Source organism: Passer montanus, unplaced genomic scaffold (genome assembly GCF_014805655.1).
Source record: "Passer montanus isolate IOZ18808 unplaced genomic scaffold, ASM1480565v1 scaffold18, whole genome shotgun sequence".
Lineage (NCBI taxonomy): Eukaryota > Metazoa > Chordata > Aves > Passeriformes > Passeridae > Passer > Passer montanus.
In genome coordinates this window covers 13,875,392-13,896,523 of record NW_024365381.1, presented here as the reverse complement: position 1 = coordinate 13,896,523, position 21,132 = coordinate 13,875,392, and the positions used below count along the sequence as shown (strand labels likewise).

Here is a 21,132-nt window from a genome sequence, read left to right as displayed (position 1 = left end):
TCCGCCCCGTCTGCCTCCAGCGCCGCGCCCCGCCCCGCCCCGCCATGGCGCCGCCGCCATCACTCAGCAGTTTGGGGGCGGCACGTGACCCGCCGGCCGCTCCCCGCCCCGCCGGCAGATTCGGCACGGCCGCGGGTGCCGGGGCCCGCGATCGGGGCGGCGGCGGCAGCGCCGGGGGAGGGGAGGGAAGGGAAGGGGAGGGTGCGTGGAACCCCCGTCCCGCCCGTGGCGCCGCGCCCGCCCTGCGCCGCCGGGAGCCGCAGTGCGGAATCTGCCGCGCCGAACCCGCCGCGCCGTGCGCGTGCCCGCGGGCCGGCGGAAAGATGGCGTCGGTGTGGGATGAGTCGGAGGTGAGCGGCCGGGGCCGGGGGCGGTGGGGCCGGGGCCAGCCGCGGGCCGGGCTGAAGGTAACGCTGCCGTTGTGCCCCCGCAGGACGGCGTCGGCGAGGAGGTGCTGAAGATGTCCACGGAGGAGATCGTGCAGCGCACCCGCCTCCTCGACAGCGAGATCAAGGTAGCGGCCGGGGCCGCGCCGGGCCGGGGAGCGGAGCCGGGCCGGGCCGGGCCGCCCTCCCGGGGGCTCTGTGCTGCTGTTGTTCGGGGCGGGCGGGTTAGCACAGCCCCGGGCCAGCAAAAATTAAACCCGGTTAATTGACTCGAGAACGGCAGATTGAGGAATACTGAACTGCGAAGGTAGGGGAGAATTACTGGAAGAGCGTCGACCCGAGGGGGCGGCTGTTCGACGCAGCCATGGATGCTTTGGCTAAAGGTACACAGGCCCTCCCTGCCTCGTAGGCAGAGGGGAGGGAGAAGTCTGTTCTGTGGCCTGAGTCAGGTAGGATCTTTAGGTAATTTAGGTTGGAAGGGACTTGAGCAGATCTCCAGGCCAAACTCCTTCTCAAAGCAGGGTCAGCCACAACCCAGGCTACTCAGAGCTTTATCCGGTTGGATCTTGAAAGCCTTTAAAGACACATACTGCACCACTTCGCAGGGTGTTCAGTGCTGCTGCTTGACCTCATGAGGATAAGGATTTGCTTTGCTACAGTCTGAGCTGCACCTGTTTCAGTCTTTGTTATTTCATCTGCCCGTCGTGTACTGCTGCGAAGTGTCTGGTTCAGTCTCTTTGATACCTCCTTCCCCAGTTCTGTTCTCCAGCTGAACAAACCCACCTCCCTCAGGAGGGCTCATGCTCCAGCCCCCAGCCGTCTTGGTGGCCCCAGCTCAACTCAGTCCATTTTATCAATGTCTTTGCTGTAGGGGGTACAAAAGCTGGACTGAGTGCTCTAGGTAGGATCTAAAGTATTGAATAAAGGGGACTGAACACTTCTCTCCATCTACTGCCTGCAGTCCTGATAGTACAGCCCAGGATGCCATTTTTCACCCTTGCTGTCAGGGCACATTGCTGGCTCCTGTTCAGTCCATTGTCTTATGGAGACCCCCCCGGTGCATTCCTTAGCCAGACAGTCACCAGCATGTGTGCACTTCCCTCCCTGCTGCGGGGCTTTACATGTGTCCTTGTTTTTTGTAAGGTTTCTGTGTGGCAGCTCTGCCTTTGAACACCGAGACTATGCCCCCCAAATTGGTGTCATCTGCCAACACGAGGAGAAAACATTCCATCCTCTTGCTTGTTCATTCATGAAGATGTTAAACAGATAGGTTTTGCATAAAAGAGCACTTACAAATTTAGAATGTTTGCTGCCCAGTGTTACCAGTATTGGGATAAAATATTTCATAAATTCTGCAGAGTAACTTCATCCTATACTGCTTCAGGCTCCACAAGTAATTCTGACTTACTAATGTACCTCACTATTCTTTAAAGGCAGTAAAGGTAAATATGTGTCTTATTTTTAAACTGCAGAATACAGTAAGGAGTAGAAGTAGCCTTCTTCATTTTATAGTAAGAGCATTATAATTGCAAAATGTTTGTAAGAACCTCCCTTCAGGCAGTTTTCCTTGAATGTTTCCTAGGCTGTTTTATTTAATCAAATCTAATCAAATTTGTTAAGAAGTTTTTTGCATTTTTATTTAACAGATTCTGTATTGGCTCCTGTAACAGTTCTGTCCTGTGAATGTGTTACAGCACAGTATTATGCTTAGGCATAAAGACTTCTAAAAAGATAGTTTCTTGGTGAAGAGTGGATTTCCCCATTGAACAGAATCACACACCCAATTCAGGTGTGACCAGTTCTCCTGAGATCTCTTGGTGCTGCAGTCACTTCAGTGGGGATCACAAAGTGTGCATTTGCACACTGTGTGATTAACCAGGAAAGGGAGGAAAAGGCCTGTCAGTGTCAGCCAGACAGCACTGCAGACATCTGTGTTGGGTGTAAATGTACTCACTGTTGGATGGGGAGTACTGAACTGTTTTTCTTAGAGGTTTTTTTCCCTTACAGTTAGTGTGATCATAGAATCATAGAATAGTTTGGGTTGGAAGGGACCTTTGATGGATTCCTGCCATAAGCAGGGACATCTTTAACTAGACCAGGTTGCTCAGAGCCTGTCCAACCTGGTCTTGAATGTTTCCAGGAATGGGGCATCCACCCTGTTTCTGGGCAACCTGTTGCAGTGTTTTGCTGTCCTTACTGTAAAATTTCTTATATCTAGTGTAAATTTACCCTCTTGAAATTTAAAGCCCATACCCCTTGTCCTGTTGTAACAGGTCTTACTAAAAAGTCTGTCCCCATCTTTCTTACAAGGCAGCTTTAAATACAGAAAGGCCACCATGAGGTCTTCCTGGAGCCCTCTCTTCTCCAGGCTGAATCATAGAATGCTCTGTGTTGCAAAGGGCTTTAAAGATGATCTAGTTCCAACCACCTTGCAAAACATAACTAAAATAGGTGTGTATATGTAGTTACTTGAGTATCTGTACATATTAAAAGATCCCATCCAAACCAAGGCACAGTTGCCATATCTGGGCCGTATTGTTATGTAGGTTACATTGCAGCCCTGTAAGCTGTTGCACTGATTAGGCTGAGGCTACCAAGTGACACTGGGAAGCAATTATTTGGGGTTATTGATTAGTTAGAGACCAAATGGACTGTGTAGCCTTGATTCCTAACAAATTCTGGCTAATTTGCTGGCTTTGCTTTTTTATGTATTACATTTCTCTTTATTCCTCAGACTTACATTTCTGTAACTGTTTGCTCTTGGAAAAATCTATTAATTTTATCTTGCCTCAGTTTTCTGACATGATTACTTTTTCTTTCTTCTGTGTACCAATTGCAGATCATGAAGAGTGAGGTACTGAGAGTGACCCACGAGCTCCAGGCCATGAAAGACAAGATCAAAGAAAACAGTGAAAAGATCAAAGTGAACAAAACCCTGCCATACCTTGTCTCCAATGTTATTGAGGTGAGGGTGGTGGGTTTTTGCACAGTGACATGAGAAGTGTGTGCAATTTACAGTGGCAGGGAGAAAGGCAGGGAACTCACCAGGGATTCAAGACCTGGAGTATTCTCAGACTTCCAATGCTGCCAGAGCCAGAACTTTCAGGTTTTTCTGTTGTTTTTATTTGTGACCTGGAAGTGCACGTCTCTTGCCCACTTGTTCTCTGGGTCATTCCTTAAGCTTTGGGTACTGTTCATCTGTACTTAAAAACCATCAGAGGGTGGCACAGCCCGTCTGAGTGTAAACTTGAGCATCTGAAATAGGACACATGCTCTCTGTAACTTGTGAAACAGCAAATGAAAGGCCATGGCTCTGTTACTCCATCACATTCTTTTTGTAATTCAGTAATTCTGATGACAGGAAGAAGAATGCTGATAGTTTGCTATTAAAAATAGGATTGCTTTGTACTACTGTTAAAAAATTAATAAGCTTAAGCCTTAATGTGAGCTGCTGTATGGCAGAAGGAAACAGTGCCATTAGCTACTACTTTGTTCTGAATTTTTTTGTCTTTCTATGCACTACTGCCTGCTGCTTTATAAGGAAAGGAAGAAATCAATTTTACAGGATGGCTTTAATGCCTTCAGGATTCTACTGCTGATGGATGATGGAAAGTTTTATTTCTTCTAATGCCTGTATATGATGCATGTATATGAAGCATATGATTAGTGCTTCTAAGCATTAATCCTGGGATCATCCTGCTAGCCTGGTTACATTGTTAGGAACTCTTTCACCCTGGTTTTCAGCTGCTGGATGTTGACCCAAATGACCAGGAGGAGGATGGAGCAAACATTGACCTGGATTCCCAGAGAAAGGGCAAGTGTGCTGTGATCAAGACCTCTACACGTCAGGTAAGACCCATGTGCCCAACCAGGTGTGAGGAATGATGCGAAGGATCTTCTCCTGGTACATCTGGTTTTGCTCACTTTGGTTTCTTTTTTACAGACATATTTCCTGCCTGTTATTGGGTTGGTTGATGCTGAGAAGTTGAAGCCTGGAGATCTGGTGGTGAGTGATTCTATTGTGAGAGTTGGATATGCTGGTGGCCAGAAAATTGCATATGTCTTGCCTTTAAGAAAGAAGACAAATCTATCCAGTTTCCCCAAGACCATTTCTCTACTAAAATTTTCATAGATAGATATTATGGGTTCAGTTACTAGTGTTTGTAGTAAAGAAAAGCAGTTTGGGGTGTGTGCCTTTAATACATACAATTAGGTGCTGAAAGTTTAGAGACCATTTAGTAAGTTTTTTAAACCTGTCTTTTTATTGTGAATAAACTGGACCACTTGTTTAAAATGTGACTGTGGCATTGTCCACTCTGCCAAGCTGGGGTGATTTGATGAATGCCAGTGTCAAAGCTGGTTATTCTTGCATCCTTGAGGTCTAGTAAATCAGCTTTGATTGCATGTTTATTAAGTGCTATCTGAGAGAACCTGTTAAAAGCAAAGGACTTGTGTTTACAGGGGGTGAACAAAGACTCTTACTTGATCCTGGAGACTCTGCCTACGGAGTATGATTCACGGGTGAAGGCCATGGAGGTGGATGAGAGGCCCACCGAGCAGTACAGTGACATTGGGGGGCTGGATAAACAAATCCAAGAGGTGATACTTTATGTATAGATTCTGGTGTGACTGTAGACAACAGTCTTTGAACTTCAACTCTAAAGCAGACAACCTACATCTGTGGAGAAAAATGGGTTTATGTATTAATATTTTTCTTTTGTTGTAGCTCGTGGAGGCAATTGTCCTGCCGATGAATCATAAGGAGAAATTTGAAAATTTGGGTATACAGCCACCCAAAGGAGTCCTTATGTATGGGCCTCCAGGAACAGGGAAGACCCTTCTAGCTCGAGCATGTGCTGCCCAGACCAAGGTAAAAGGAACCCGTGAAAGTGTGTGCAGCTATAGAATAGTACCTGACAAAGAGTAAGAACACCTCCAGGGGAAAAGGTCATACACACAAATTGGTGTTACAAAGGCTGGGATTTTCCTGTCTATTTGCTTGCTTGCTTGTTTTAATTAAGGGTTTCTTATAGTACTCAGAAGTGACCCTATTGTGAAATGAGGCCTAGGATTGATTCTCTTTCACTTCCCAGGCCACGTTCCTGAAGCTGGCAGGTCCACAACTTGTGCAGATGTTCATTGGCGATGGAGCGAAGCTGGTACGCGATGCTTTTGCTCTTGCAAAGGAAAAAGCTCCTTCCATCATCTTTATTGACGAACTGGATGCCATTGGCACTAAAAGGTGAGCTCTAGTCCAAGTTGTAAAGTTCTTGGGAGCTGCCTAGCAGCCTCCTTTGCCTGTGTATGTAAGCAGAGCCTTTTAAAGCATGGCTTGCTCAGAGAGTGTGAACACAGTCACAGATAGATAACAGTTAAAATCCTTGGGCTCAGGAGCAAAGTTTGTCAGATCTTGAGATAGCCTCCTGCTTTATGTAACTGTTTTCTTACAGCAGCAGGCATCTGGAGAAGTTCACCCTCATTTACTACATGGGCCTGGACAACATAAGCCCCATTCAGCTGTAAGGACTAAAATAGTCTTAGGTGCTGCTGACAGTTAGTCTAGCTGCAGTTCTCATCATGGTAGGACTGTAGTTTCAAGGAAAAATCTGGAACACCTCAGCCAAGGAGCATGAACTGCAGTCATTCAGTATTTTGATGTGATTAAAAACATAGGAACAGGGTGGTCAGGTTCATACTGACAGTTTTATCCTTGTTTCCCCTCAGGTTTGACAGTGAGAAGGCTGGTGACCGGGAGGTGCAGAGGACCATGCTGGAGCTACTTAATCAACTTGATGGTTTCCAGCCCAACACACAAGTCAAGGTTGGGAGCTAGCAGGGAGTGCTGCTGAGGTCCAGGGTGCTCTAGCAGGGGATGGAAAACAATGTCCAGGGAAGAAGCTTGGTGAATCTTTGGGGAGAAGAAGCCTGTCTTCCAGGTGCCTCACATTGATGATCCTCCTTCTGCTTAGGTGATTGCTGCAACCAACCGCGTTGATATCTTGGACCCAGCTTTGCTCCGCTCTGGACGATTAGATCGGAAGATTGAGTTCCCAATGCCTAATGAAGAAGCCAGAGCCAGAATTATGCAGATTCATTCACGCAAAATGAATGTCAGGTATGGTCTTCTGGGGTTCTTTTTGTCACTCACAATGGTACCTCAGTGCTGAGAAGTGATTGGCAGTCACTTGTTGGGAGCTCACTGTGGGGCTGAGGAAACTTCCTATATTGCTTTTCCTATTTGGTACATGTTCTCAGACGTTTTTTCCCATTTGCTTATATCAGCCCTGACGTGAACTATGAGGAACTGGCTCGCTGTACAGATGATTTCAATGGAGCCCAGTGCAAGGCTGTGTGTGTCGAAGCGGTAAGTATTCCTCCATAGGAATAGCACTGATGGGAGGGAAATGTGAAAGCTAGAATGGAGCAGTTCTTTGGAACTGGTGTGGTGCTCACATTCCCTCTCTAAATGCTGTCTCGTTGGGCAGGGGATGATTGCCCTCCGCCGTGGAGCTACAGAGCTCACCCACGAGGACTACATGGAAGGAATCCTGGAGGTTCAAGCAAAGAAAAAAGCCAATCTGCAGTACTATGCCTGATCCTTGCCCAGTCAAGGTTGTGGCCTTGGGAGAGCACAGGAATAGACTGGACTATATCACTTACTTTTTGTCTGGAAAAAATAAAGCATTTTTTCCCTTTAAAAACAACTCCATGATGTGTTGGGGCTGTTGCCCTTGCTCGGTGGGTCTGCATCCATGTAAAGGCAGGCTAAAAGCCTCCTGTGCACTGTGCTCACCATGCTGCCTTTGGACCCTCCTCCAACTAGCATTGGATTAAACCCTGCTCTGATACTTCCTCATGAGGACCAAGAGGCTATACTGCAGTAAGTGCACTGTGACATTGATGACCTGCAGCTCAGACAGCATCCCTGGTTCTTGCTTGCCCAGCCAGTGAACAGCCTACAGCCTGGCTAGAGTTTGAAATTTTGGAACACTCACTTTGCAAGGGTGAACATAATTCACACATGAATGATGTTTTAACTTTGTCACTTGAACTTAACTCTTGGAAGCTCTAACACTGTTGCTGGTATGTGTATGTGAGCTCTCTGGGGAACCAGTCAGGTCATTAGTCATAAAGAATTCAAAGTTTCATTCACTGAGCAAGTCTTTCAGTACTTTTAATGCCAGTTGAGAATTACAACTTCCATTTAAAAATTACACTTTTCATAAATACACTGACTTTAGCATTAATTATCTTACATGCCACTGTATTGTATTTTAAATACAATGTAAACATCTCCAAATGCTGGCCATCTCATCTTTACCTGTGCAGTTTTTGGACACTTGGGAGAGGGGCGGGGATGTGAGAAGGAAAAAAAAGAATAGATGAATGAAAGAAAAATGCACTCCAAAGTACTTTGGCTGATGTTCCTGAGTTAGCCCTAGTACTTGTGCTGGTACCAAGGTCCTTAGTGCTCATTTTGGAGAGGGATCTTGTTCCAGCAGAACACGCATGCTCTTGACGCGCTGCGCTCAGGGCATTTGACATTGGAAGGGGCAGAAGCCACATGTTCCTGAGGAAAATACACTGTGGTTCCTTTGGACTAAAATATTAGAGGGGGCTGTACATCTGCTATTTTAGCAGTACTGTTATTTGAGCTCAGGGAGAATTACTCATCTCCTTTCACAGAACAGGAGTTGTACCCATAAGTTAGTTCAGAAGTGAAAGTTGATCCTGGCAGCTCAAACTATGACACGTTTTGAAAAATGTACTTCTGGTGGAATAGTTAAAAGCTGCATGTTGCATACAGCTCCCCATTAAAACAAGGGTATGTTAGTTAGCCAGATGAGTAACCTTCGCTGTGTAAGAAGCTGAGAAAAACTTTCCTCTGTTTTCCCAGAGTCCATAAGAGTTTTCTTGGAGTCTTGCTGCTCAGTTACAGCTAGCTCCTTTTGGAAACAGTTGGAGTAGTGAGTAAGTAGCTGAATCCACAGCATGGAATAGCACAGGTTTCTGATTTAAATAAATTAATACTAAGAATGGGCTAATTCTTTGGCCTAAACCTCGGCTTAGATCAAGGTTCTTTTGGGAAAGGATGGCCTGAGCCAACACGAGACATGCCTGTTGCAAAAGTGTTCAAGCCAACTTCACTTAGCTCCTTGCCCTAAATTGGGTCTGAACTACACAGACCTGCAGCAATAGAGTTGGTGCGTAAACATCCCTTACAACTGGACAATAACAGGACCATGGAGGTACAGTTCAAAAAACAGCACAAAAAAAGACACAATCTTGGACTTAATCCCTTGTAAACAGAAGAAAAACAAATTGAAAGAACTGTCCCCCTTAAACCATCAATGATCAAGTTGCCAATAATTCAAACCTGGAGTTACTTGCAATGTCCGTGTCTGCGACTGGAGGCTGTAGCAGCGTCCCATGGGCTGGCATTTCGACAGCTCTGGCACTGCTCTCCACACGCCGACATGCCACCTCTTCCTGGTGTTAACCCACAGCTCTGCCCAGGCTGCGCTTTCCAGAGTCTCTCCTCGCTCTCTCTGGGGTCACACGGCCCCGTTTTCTTGTCTGGGTTTTTGTACGGATGCCCGGGAGGTGTTGAGTGATGGGGCCAAAGTGCAGAGGAACCCAGCCAGCAGGGTGAGGCCCAAGCCCCCCCAGGCACAGAACATGGACCAGCCATAGCCATGACTGATGTCCTCTGGCAGCCCATAGACGTAGCGAGGATAGCGGGATAACTCAAAATTGATCCCAGCTACGCAAGTGCAGAGTGAGATGATACAGCAAGTACCTGCAGGACAAAAGCAAGAGGGTTCTACACTGCCCTCAGACAGGTTAATTATGCTCTGGTTTTTTCTCTCAGTATTTTCAAAGTCATTAATTTTCAAAATCAAGAATTACCCTTAGGGTTTTTTCTGCAGTCCTACTAACCATTCTCCTTATAAGGCAGAGAAGAAAAAAAAAGGGAAAATATGTAGGACTACAGGATACTTTGCTTCACAAATAACCAGTACTACCTTAGCACCTTTCATTGCAATTTTGAACTCAGTCAGAGTTCATCATGCTTTGATTTTCCTGAGACTATTTCCAGTGTCTAATGTCAACAGGTTCCAGACAGCACTTGGCCAGTTTCTCCTATGAAAGGTAATTAGCTCACCGAATACCAGGGCTGCAAAGTGCAGCACTTTTTGGTTTCCACTAGGAACACCCACACTTCTGCCAGCTGTACCCTAGGCCCACAAAGCGTGCCCAGATTTTTGTCATCTGCTACACATTCACTGAACACCTATATAGAGGAGAAAAAAGCCTAAGAAGTATATTTAATATACACTAGTACACTAGACTCCAGGTCTATACTGCCCATTTTCTGCCCAAAAATCAAAGTTCAGAAAAACCTTTGACCATTCAGAAAGTCTGCTCCCACCCAGGATAAACAGATATAACACCCCGGGCAAGCACTGAGCTCACATCCTTATCACTGGGCCAATGCCCTCCTAGACTTGGCTGGTTTGGACTTCATCATTACATGAAGATCTAAGTATCTTTGAGTACCAGAAAGATGCTCTACATAACTTAGGTTTGTTTGTTATGATTCCTCAGCTGGGCTGAGCTGTCTGACAGGAGCCACAGGCTGCACACTTGGAGCAAGCCAGAGGACTGTGCTCATTTTGCACATGGTCCCCGTGGGTACACACCAGCTCTCTAGAGCAGAAGGCTCATACACACACATCAGGGTCTACTGAGAAACATGCACTACCCACACAAGCACAGATCCTGCCCAGTGCTGGAAGCAGTAACTGCACTGTCCTGACAGTTTACTGCACTCAGTAATTGCTTCATGTAATTGCTGTGTCCTGACTACTTTTATTTTTGCAAGGCAGCAATACTGAAATGAGGTGACTGGAGGAGCAGAAGCAAAAGGCTCTCACCTCCCATTAGGAAGAGCAGCCCAGCCACGTACTGCATGAGCTCCTGCTGTTTGCAGCAGCCCAGCACACCAATGATCCACCCAAACAGGATGATGGAGACTGCCATGCCAATGAAGCCAGCCGTCATCCTCCGCAGATCTGGAGGAAAAGGAGAAAAGCAAGACAAGAGACATGAAGATGGCAGTACCTAGAGAAAACAGCCAGTGCAGGGGCCAGATGTGGATTTACTGGTTCTAAAATTTATACTTCAAGCAAGCATGGACTTCTCCTCCTGTAGCTTCTTTGAGGCAGATAGTTTGCCCATTACACTGAAATTAAAGGAATCCATCTAAAATGGTTCCATTGCGCTGCACACTGTGCAACTGGAGAGCATTTCTGTCCTGATCCAAAGTACCAGCCAAATACTCCCCAGCATGGGAATGAGACAGAAAGGGGAGCTGATCAAAAACTCATGTCAGTACTGCAAGGGCTTTTTTTTTTTTTTTTTTTTTTTCTTTTTTTTTTTTTTGCTGTGGCATCTTTCTTTGGGATAGAACTTGTTGGGAGAGAAAAATTTCCGCTAAAAATAGAAACAAAAGAAGCAAGAAAGGACACTTGAGAGTACAAAAGGATTAGTGCATGGGAAGCACACAGTGTGAACTGAAAAGAGGAATAGTGGGAGGACAGAAGCAGACAGCAGATCAATACAGTATTATGGGAACAACTCCAGTAACAAGCTCTAAAAAAAAAAAGCTTGGGGTACCAGTGTCATGAACAGCACTTTGCTACTCATAGTAAAATTGCTGTCCTAGTTCAGTCTCCAGCTGATCTAGGATTTCCTTGGCACTGACTCTCACATGACAGGGGCAATGTTGAATTATGTGAGCAACAGAACAAAAAAAAACAGAGAGAAGCAGGAGCAAAAAAAAAAACCTGATTAAATCATTCTCAGTCACAGGCTACAGGTCAGTTACCTGTGTGGGAAGGACTTGAGCATGAGGCAGCTTGTGGGCCAGGTGCTGGTGCAAAGACAAAATGAGATATTCCCTAAAAGAACTGGTCACCAGGGGGTTGCATCAGGTCACTGGTGTGCACACAGAAAATTGCAACAGGATCTATACAGTGATGCAGCACCTTTGCTGTAAGCCAACTAGGAACTGTCTGTGCACAGATCCAGAATACGATGACACCTTGCAATTCACTACACACATGTATTCCTGAATTCCCAGCTTTAAGCCCCTCCAAATCCCATGTCCCCCTCCAACCATACAGTTGGCTGCTTGCACTTCCTCACTAATCAATCTGCATCTATGCTTAGAGCCCAGTGCCGTGCTTAGATGAGGTGATCCTGAGCCCTCAGCTAGCATTTAGTGCTGCAAACATTCCTGAGCCCTGCTCTGGGCTACTTACGGAGCGCGTGCCACTCATCCTGCCTGATGGTGTTGGTGATGTTGATGGGCAAGTTGCGAGGCAGGGAGCTGGAGGTGTAGTGGTACTTCACAGCAGTGCAGCGCTGAATGACTCCTGTAAAGACACATCAGTGTGAAACAGCATGAAATCCCCCAGGCCTTGCACTTGCTGCTGGGTTGGCTAGCCCAGCAGAGCTCACACAGGGAACGCCTTCATTCAGTAATGGGGTAAATGTAGCCAAAAAAGAGCTGTTTAATTCAAAGGCTTTGGGATTAGGAGGGGAGAGAACCTACTAAGAAACATCAGCAAAGCAGGAGCCAGGTGTCTCTCCAAGAAGCAACAGCTGAAGTTAAACAGTAATGACAGTCAGGAAAAACGTCTAAAAGCTTTCTAGAGGAACTGCTATGATCTTTTTTGGGATGTCTAAGGAGACAAGAATGTGGCCAAGCACCAACAAGACCGCTTCATCTCTAAGAAGACAGAATTGTAACACTTTGAAAATTTTGAATGATTACTGGAAAGTGAACTGCATAGGAGAATCTTTTGAATACACTCCAATAGTCATTGGCTCTTTGCTTTACTTTCAATGAACAGTAGTATCCAGGTAGAATACTATGTTTCCATTATAGCTTAAAGTGTACCCCAGATGTAAATGGGAACTTAGAAGCATGCTTTTCTTAAAAGGGATTTTTAATTTAGAAATTGGGGGAGAATAAACATGGATGGTGGAGTAGAAGAGAGCAACCAGAAAGATAAAAGAGTTAAATAGCAGAAAAAGTTCCTCTTAAACAATGGCTGCAGGGCCATAACCACTATTTGAATGTTGGAGCAGAAGAACCATTCAAAAACAATCTACTGGCCAGTGACCTAATTAAGCTGGTGAACAATCACTAGCAGGGAGATGCAGATTCAGTGATCAGCTTTGCAAAAGACACTAGAAAACCCAGAAGAATTGAGCTTTCTGTGGCTCCCACAGCAAGGAGAAGCTTGATTTTGTTCTCTAACAATGTTCGCTGGGACTGTACTGACCTGGTTTCTGCAAGGACCTGCAAAGAGGAAGCCCCCATTTCACAAGATCAGAAGCTGCCTATGAGAGGCCCAGGCAATTCCAACCATCAGGCAAGGGAGGGAAAGGTGATCTGAATTTCCTCCCTTTTCAAGCGAGCTCCAATTCTCAGCTGTGCTTCCCCCCACCCCTTCCCTTGCTGTGACTCCCTGCTACTTCCCCAGCACCACAGAGCACTTCCAGCTGCACACAATCCACTGAGGTGCTGCCCTTCACCTACAGCCAGTGGCCCTCTCCTGCTGAGCAGGGCTCCCTCCTTGCACTACCTCAGGACAAGGCTGTGCAGCCACCTGAGCCAATGATCAGCAAGACAACCCAGTGTCAGAGGGTTCATTTGCAAAGGCTGCAGACATCCGAGTTAAGAACTTAGGCCATATACAACACACCACAGTATCTAGTCAAATTTCACCTGTGACTGCTGACTGAACTCAATTTCAATATGGACATGATATTTGAGAAATATGTATATAGAACAAACTAATTACATCAGATTTCAGATTACAATGCACTGCATTCATTAAAAGTATTATTTATGCACTTACATTTCCTGATCATACAAGTAATACATATGAAGCAGCATTTTAAATAAGAGCAAGGATTACTATTTTTATAGCTCATTACAGAAAAAGCAAAAACTAGAAATGTACATCCCTTATGATCAAAGCTATGGACTTCTCAGCTAAGATGTCACTAAGAAAAATATTTGCTCTTTATAATTCCAAGAGTTTAACATGTAAACTAAAACTAAAACCTCTCCACCTTACCATACAAAAGTGGTTATTTAGAAATTTTTTGATATCAATTCATTCTGCCTCTGGTTTAAAAACTGTACTCCTAATCCTTTTTTCCCCAGAATTCAAAGTGCTAATTTTATATAGTTGGCACATAACAATTATATTAAAACAGCACATTTGCAAAAAAAAAAAAAAAAAAAAAATAGCTCAGGAGTGCACAGATTTCAGGGCTTTTGCACTCAGTGCTGACCTCTAATCCCTGGGCTTGGTAACAGCCTTTGATTACACCACCACAAGCCGTTTTTCCAACAAGATTCCATTTTCCTGACAGCACAGGCTGGACCCACTCTAATGTGAGCCACTATAGGCAAAAGAAGGGAAGCCTCTCTCTGCAGATCTTCTAAGAAAAGTTGAAATAGGCAGGCAAGAGAGTCAGGGACCTGGAGAAGCAGTGACTGTGATCTCAGCCAAATACCCAAGCTACTTTCTCCCAGGAAATTTTAACACGCATCCAGGCAACCTTCAGAACCTCGATTTTGCATTTGCCATCACTAGTCTGTGTTTCCCATTTTTTAAGTGAATCTCTAGATCTTACTTGCAGAGATGCCATGCACTCAGATATGGCCAGGTACCCCACAGGACTGTGTTTAAAGTCATATAACACCTTGTTCTCTTAGTACTCAAGAAAAAAAAGCAAAAATCAAAATCAGGTTTGCAGTCCCAAAGTTATTGTTAAGTAAAGGGTGTTTCAAAGGTACTCCAGTAAGTCCTTGGACCTGAGCCTTACATACTTGAAATCACAGTCTATAAAATAAGGACACCATCCTGCCCTCCATTTCAGAAACCTGCTAGCAAAATTATTTCCTTTTTGTTTACAACACACTCAGACAAGTACCATAAGAAAGCCTGCCAAAATTAAAACTTTCGCCTTCAGGCAAGGGCTTGAATAGAACAGAGTCATGTGGTGAACAACAAGTGTGTATTGTCTGTTTTGGCACACAAGTACATTGGGAATACAGGACAGAAGGAGGCAGGTGCCTCCTTCTCCTCCAGATCATTAACCATAAAGCACATAGTTAACCATAAAGCACATATCCAACAAAAAGGTCAGATGGACAGCCTGATGCCAGCATTTCTAAGGGCTTTAACAGAACATTGTGAGAGTCACACTGCATGTACAATTTTCTTGATTTAAAAATAAACATGAACGGCATCCAGCAGTGTCACTCTGACACTTTCATGGCCCAGCTACATTCCTGTGCCTTCTCACAGCCAACACTGTTTCTAACACCTTGTCCTCAACATGTTTTTTTTACCCCTCAGGATTGCAGCTGCAGACAGGTTCCCCTTGGAACCCACACAGCCCTTGGAAGAGCACATGTGACTGTCTCTGGACGAGTCTCTTCTCCTGATTGAAGACAAAGGATGGGAAAGGTCAAAGGATGCTTGCTAGACTAGCCAGATACCCAGGCAGAGCACAGGCCCCTTGTTCCTAAACTGCCAGAAACATGGCTCTTCTCCTGACTGAAGACAAAGGATGGGAAAGGTCAAAGGATGCTTGCTAGACCAGCCAGATACCCAGGCAGAGAGCACAGGCCCCTTGTTCCTAAACTGCTAGAAACATGGAAACACCAACCCTGCTGTGATACATTCAGTCTGTAATCCTGGGCTTAGCACACCCTGATTTTCACTTTAGTTTTTGTTTCCAACTTTGAGACATGCAGGTTGTCTTTACACAACATGCCAGAGGTTTATGAAGAAATGGAGGGATTAATTTTCAATTCTGCTACGTGGCCCAATATCAGAGCAGTTGGACTCTCACACAGCTGGGAGAGACCCCCTACTGCACATGAGCAGCCACAGCCAGTTAACAACTACACACTACGTGAGGCTTGGCCCTGCCCTCCTTCATGCCCCAGAACCAACTGGCCATTGAAGCTTCCTGGCATTTTCCTACCATTTCTGCCCAGGACTGTAAGGAGCACCATGCATTCACTCTGTCCACATCATCACCCAAGGACCACCAGATCAAATGAATCAACCTTCCTTTAAAATACCACAAGAACTCTTACAGATCCCACTGACAGAACACACTTACCAAGGTCCATGACCAAATAGAACAAGTTTATTAAACATGCCACTATAATAGATCCTCTACAGACCTCACAGGCAATCCTGTAACTCTTTCCACTTATCATCAGTCAGAAAGAATGGGAAGTACAGACACCAGGCCTGAGCAGTTTCTCTCAAAGGTCTCACTGTGGCCCCAAACTGTTGTGTTCCTCTGCTTAAGCATCCAGTGGTTCTCCTCACTTTCTCAGCTACATTATGGTACCAAATCTTTTCAGTATATAAGAGATGTACCAGTCCCACCTCAGAGACTTTTCAGAGCAAGCCTGAGAAGCAATAAATCCATGGTTTATCAACAGTGATGAACTTTTTATTTTTTATTTCCTTCAATTTAGGGATGCTAAAGCCCACATTGTTCAATGAGCTCACCAAGTCATCCAAAGCAACCTGTTAGAATGGATTTTTCCCAATTCATCCATTTTGTAAGCAACACTTTTTTACTCTACTAATAGGTAGAGAAGACCCCTAAACAAGATACAATGAACCCCTGCAGGACTTTACTGCTTAAGTCCTTGCAGATGGTTTTTGTTGTAGCATCAGTTGAATGTGGAATCCACACAGCACAGGCTCTACAAGATGACGTGTAGTGTTCATGTTCCTACACTCAGAGAACCTCCCATATGTGCACAGAGATCATCTCAGTTTCCCCACCAAATGGTTCAGTTCTTTGCCTTCTATCTCTTACTTGAGAGATTGCTAATCTCCATTTTCCCCCTGTGGTTTTTACGTCATTCCTTCTTTTGCCTTTTAATTGTATTTTTAAAATGAAACTGTGTATTTTTTCACAGTTTCAAAATAGTCATTTTGCATTTTAAGAAAAATCTCACTTATCATTCCCATCTTACATTTAAACATTTCCCACCTCTCAGTTTTGCACTACATTTTCTGACTAGTTTTTTCCTTTTAAATATGAAGTGAATATATTTTGCTTTTTTTAATATCCCCGATATATAAATGTATATGCATCATTAGTTACAATGCTCAAGTATGCAAGTTCCCATGAAACTGCTCTGTATTAATAGCAGTAGATAAATACAGGACTAGAAATCTATGGAATTATCTATATGGGTAAGTGTATTTATGGACTTAAGTCATTTATTCAGAATTCAGGAGAGATGCAGAAAGGAATCTTATTCTAGAGAGACTAGAAAAAAATGGAGACTATAAATCCAAACCAAAATTACCATAGAACTGTGAGAAAAAAGTCAAATTTACTCCTCTTTCACTAAAAGACCATAAAAATATCTAGATTAAGGAATACTAGGAATAAAGAAAGGCATCACACATCACCAAAGAGCTAGTTGAAAACTTAATGCAAATTGAGGAGGAATAGGACTTTCAGCAGTGCACAGGAGCAATCTTCAGGTCACGCAAGGGGAAAAAATACCTTTTCTTTTTCAGAAGTACCAGATCTGGTATCATGCTTCAGAGAACAGCTCAGATGCAGCCACACCTGACCATCAGTCGGAAAAGGCTGCTTAATCACAGCTGTCAGAGAAAAGACAGACACAGCGGGAATGAGGAAAGGCTGCTAGTAAAGCAGGTCAGGAGAAGGGATAAGAGAGTCATATCTATTTAAAGATCTGATTCTACAAGAACTATTATTAATAATTTCCCTCTATAAGATGACACATAAATCTTTACAGTAGCAACTGCAGATCTAATAGGCAAAGAATATAAGGGGGACAACGCTTTTTGTAGAGAAAGGCAAGGTCTTTTATTAGAACAGCTTGGGGGGGGGAAAGGAAATAAAGTAAACAGAAAACATTTTGGATTTAGGGTACTTCCAGTTTTACTGATCAAACGCTGAGAAAGACGATCCACCACCCTGTAATGGCCTGCATGTGGAATGCAGTCCCTAGCCTCCCTATGCGACTTGCTGTGGTGTTGGGAAAATGCCTCAGAAACAGAAGTATTGAGGACCAAACCAGCATTCTTCCCACCTGTTCTCCCATCTTAGCTAATCTCAGCGGGAGCTGAAAGCATTTTGCTTGATATGAAGCAAAAAAATAGATAAATATTTTACATGAGAGCCACAATTAATAGAAAGAAATTAATGGGTTCCCTTTTAGTGAAAGGAGTTCAGCACGGAAATAAAAATGAAATGACATAAAATGGATCCTAGGAGAATAAATAGAGAAAGAAGCTAAGCACACAGCACTAGAGTTTTGAGAAGTAAGAGTCACTGCTGTGCATTGGAAAGCAGGGACAAAGACGAGCTGAGATTCACAGTGCCAGTCTATCCAGCCTCTGCTGTGCAGGACTGGCGTCACAGTTGGAAGCCAAGCTGAAGAACTGCTCTCGCTTTCTTAAGATAGAATTTCCATTTTGTGCCTCAATGGAAGCACTTTTCCCAACTCCTACTCTCTCTGTGCTAATATGTACCTGCTGGAACACTAAGTCCTGTTATTTATCATTAACCATACATAACCCATTGACTTCATGGGTCAGCCCACTACGTTATTTGTACCATCAAATGCAGGACTTTTATTTATACTTCATGGCCTGCTTGGCTTTGTACCATGTGCCACAGCAGCAGAAGATCCATAGCTTTCTCCCCTTTCACCCTGGGGGCCCTGAGCGACATCTGCCACCATGAAAGCCTGGCAATCTACTGCAGCAATGAGAACTCCCTCATGCTAGAATGGGAACAACAGGTCCCTTTCACCTTGCCGCAAAAATCCCAGCGCTATCACCAACACCGCGTGTTTCCCAGCACTCAATTAGAAGAAAGTGTCGGGGTTGGGAGGACGCCCACCGAGAGTCAGGCCCTGCACTGGGCCCCCGAGGGGGCTCCTGAGGCCGTGGTCCCACCCAGCACTGCAGCATTTCTAGCGGAGAGGGAGGCGCACAGGACCCCGGGACGGGGTCAGGGCCGCGCTCCCGCTTCCCGCACGCCAGGGACACCGGGGCCACGGCTCCGCCGGGCTCCATCCGCGCCCGCCCCCACCGGCACTTGTTGCCCCCGCGGCGGCGGCGCCGCGCTCAGCACCACGGACAGCGGCGGGGCCGCCGCCCCCCGCCCCCGCACCTTTCCGGATGAGCTCCTCGCTGTCCGGCTCGTAGCCCGCGCGGTGGCAGCGCCTCCAGAGCCCCGAGACGGTGGAGTTGAAGCGGCGGCCGCAGTGCGAGTCCAGCGCGGCGGAAGCGGCGGCGGCCGGGGCGGGGGCCGGGGGGCGGCCGGGCAGGAGCGCCCGCGGGGGTCGGGCGCGGAGCGGCAGGTGCGAGCTGGGCGCCGACATGGAACCGGGCGGGTCGCTGCGCTTGTGGCCGAAGCCGCGGCAGCGCTCGCGGTGCCGCCGCGCGTCTGTCTCGTACCAGGAGTCGGTGCCGATGGCCACGGCCAGGAGGGCGAGGGCGGCGGCGGCCAGGAGCAGCCCGGTGCCGCTCAGCGCCTGAGCCGCGGCCGCCATCTTACCGCGCCGGGGGCGGCAGGGGCGGGCGCAAAAGGCTCGGTCCCGTACCGCGGCATTCCCCGGGCGCGGCCTCGCGGGGGTCCCGGAGCCGCCCCGCCGCGGCGCCCGGCTCCTGCTCCGCGGAACGAGGGCCCCTCCCTCGGCGGAGCCCGTGTCCGGCAGTGCGGGGGTGGCCGCGGGCGGCTGCCGGGGGATGGGTGAGCGGAGGAAGGGGTGAACGGACGCCCAGAGCCTTTCCGCGGCTTCCTCCGGCCTGGCAGTCCTCTGGCCAGTCCCGCTGGCCTGCCCAGGGCAGAAGGGCAGGGAGCAGCCCTGCCCACGCCGCGGGAGCCAGCAGTTTTTCAAATGTACACGAAATGCAAACACCACCCGCAACATGATTTGTTGGCTTTTGGATTATGACTTCCCCTCCATCCTTCATTATCAGTTAATGGAAAATAAGGCCTGAAAAATGTCCATCTATTTTGTGCAATGAGGAGCAGATTAAATCCAAGCCATCAGTTAAACGCAGCAGTTATAGGGGCACAAAATCCCTTCTGATCCTGCTTGTTGTACAGGGCTTGTTCCTCCAGCTGCAGCACTACCAGTCAGTCCCCGAAGCCAGTTGTTAGGGCATCATCTCATCAATTCTGGCCTCCAGATAAAATTATCTAGTGATTTGCTATGCCTAAACTACTAATTTAATGTCCAATTTTGAAATCCTTAGCTTTGGGTTTTTTTTGTTAGAAGTAGTTAATTGGTTCCCAGGAGCAAATGCTCAACTGTAGGAGATTCTGATCCTTTCTGTCGCCCCCACCTCTCCCTTGTCACTTCTTGCTCTCGGCCACACTGAGCACAACCTAAATACGCTCCCCAGCACTTCTCCCAGCAACACTGCCCAGAACAGAGTACTGCTTATCTCACCTGAGCACTCTGCCTGCTGGAAACATGCAGCAGCCACAGCTAAAGCTTGCTCTAACCACATTTCTGCATGATCCTCTTCCGCAGTTTGCACTGGACAGATGGGATTACCATCCATGCAGCTGCACACTGGTGCCTTCAAGGCACACAAATTGAAAGGGCTGCTGTCAAAACAATTTTCATACACATACCAGCTAAATTAAGTCTCCCACAGCAAGAATGAAAAATAATTTTCAAATACAATCACTGCTCTAGCTAACATGGAAAAATTCTTCAATTGTAATAGCTCTTTCCTGAAAAGATCCAAAGAGTCACATTTCCTAAGTCTGCAATCCTATTATGTCACCTTACTCTCCATATGAGCTCCTCAGGATACACTTTCAAAAGACTGGGGCTTCAGCAACACCATCATCTTTGAAAGTTCCCATGAATAAAACTCAAAATGTTCTCCTTTCTGTGCTACTGCAATTGTGTCAGAGCCATTCTTCCCAGAGCCTGTGAAACAGATAGCTGATTAATTCATGATAATTTGGATTACTTTTGAGAAGGAAAAAGGGATGATGGAGAAAGGCTCATAGGGCAGGAGTACTAGCACAGGCCAAGAGTGCAGTGTGGTAAATCCAAGGACAGAGATTCGAAAATGTAGATTACTGGCAAAATCCAGACTGTGACATCATGCCCTTGATCACCTACCTACTTCTATCTTCTTCCAGCTCTTGGATTATGGTTTTCCTTCTTTTTACAGAAGACTTTGGGTAAGAAAAAATACAAATGCACCATTTATAGCTGAAAATCTTCCAAATGAAGGGTGGGATAAGACATTTTCTGAAGCCATGTTTTTGCAGGGTAGAGAATTTCTTCTTAGTCCTTTCAGGGCAATTGGAACACACAACCTTTCTTGATGGCACCTTTGTCCAACATGGCAGGTATCCAGCTTAGTGTTAACTGAAACCACAGGCCTTGAGGTTTTTTTACTTTAAAAAATTACTGATTATAGTCAAATATGATTACAAAACTCTCTGAACAGTAAAGTTACCATGCAAGCTTTCCCCTGAAAGAGGAGAAACTAATTTGGTGATGCTTTTCAGGGAACCCAGAGAAGCACTCAAGAATTATGATCCTACTACACTGCTCCTGGACAACGGTTCCATGGCATGAGAGAGAAGAAACTGA

At 46.0% G+C, this 21,132-nt stretch overlaps 2 protein-coding genes across 2 annotated transcripts; one reads left to right on the top strand and one right to left on the bottom strand.

Annotated features, from left to right (window-relative positions):
* Positions 1-29: 29 nt before the first annotated feature.
* PSMC3 (proteasome 26S subunit, ATPase 3) lies at positions 30-7,090 on the top strand. Its single transcript, XM_039704836.1, has 12 exons — positions 30-350; positions 434-514; positions 3,226-3,351; positions 4,131-4,235; positions 4,330-4,392; positions 4,848-4,985; positions 5,113-5,256; positions 5,480-5,628; positions 6,111-6,207; positions 6,356-6,501; positions 6,669-6,750; positions 6,872-7,090. Exons 1-12 carry the CDS (start codon positions 45-47, stop codon positions 6,980-6,982), a joined length of 1,548 nt encoding a protein of 515 aa, XP_039560770.1. The 5' UTR covers positions 30-44; the 3' UTR covers positions 6,983-7,090.
* Positions 7,091-7,536: 446 nt separating this feature from the next.
* Positions 7,537-19,082, bottom strand: LOC120500250 (transmembrane protein 178B-like). The gene is made up of 4 exons (XM_039704841.1): positions 18,675-19,082; positions 11,714-11,827; positions 10,325-10,462; positions 7,537-9,186 (listed from the first exon to the last, which is right to left on the bottom strand). The coding sequence occupies exons 1-4, from the start codon at positions 19,054-19,056 to the stop codon at positions 8,942-8,944; spliced, it is 879 nt and encodes a 292-aa protein (XP_039560775.1). The 5' UTR covers positions 19,057-19,082; the 3' UTR covers positions 7,537-8,941.
* Between the last annotated feature and the right edge of the window lie 2,050 nt (positions 19,083-21,132).

Coding starts and splice junctions, on each gene's coding strand:
- LOC120500250 (XM_039704841.1), bottom strand. CDS start 19,056: ATGGCGGCCGCGGCTCAGGCGCTGAGCGGCACCGGGCTGCTCCTGGCC. Junction 10,463..11,713: donor GGATGAGTGGCACGCGCTCC/GTAAGTAGCCCA, acceptor CTTTTCCTCCAG/ATCTGCGGAGGATGACGGCT. Junction 9,187..10,324: donor GCTGCTCTTCCTAATGGGAG/GTGAGAGCCTTT, acceptor TTTGTCCTGCAG/GTACTTGCTGTATCATCTCA.
- PSMC3 (XM_039704836.1), top strand. CDS start 45: ATGGCGCCGCCGCCATCACTCAGCAGTTTGGGGGCGGCACGTGACCCG. Junction 3,352..4,130: donor TTGTCTCCAATGTTATTGAG/GTGAGGGTGGTG, acceptor CCTGGTTTTCAG/CTGCTGGATGTTGACCCAAA. Junction 4,393..4,847: donor TGAAGCCTGGAGATCTGGTG/GTGAGTGATTCT, acceptor TTGTGTTTACAG/GGGGTGAACAAAGACTCTTA.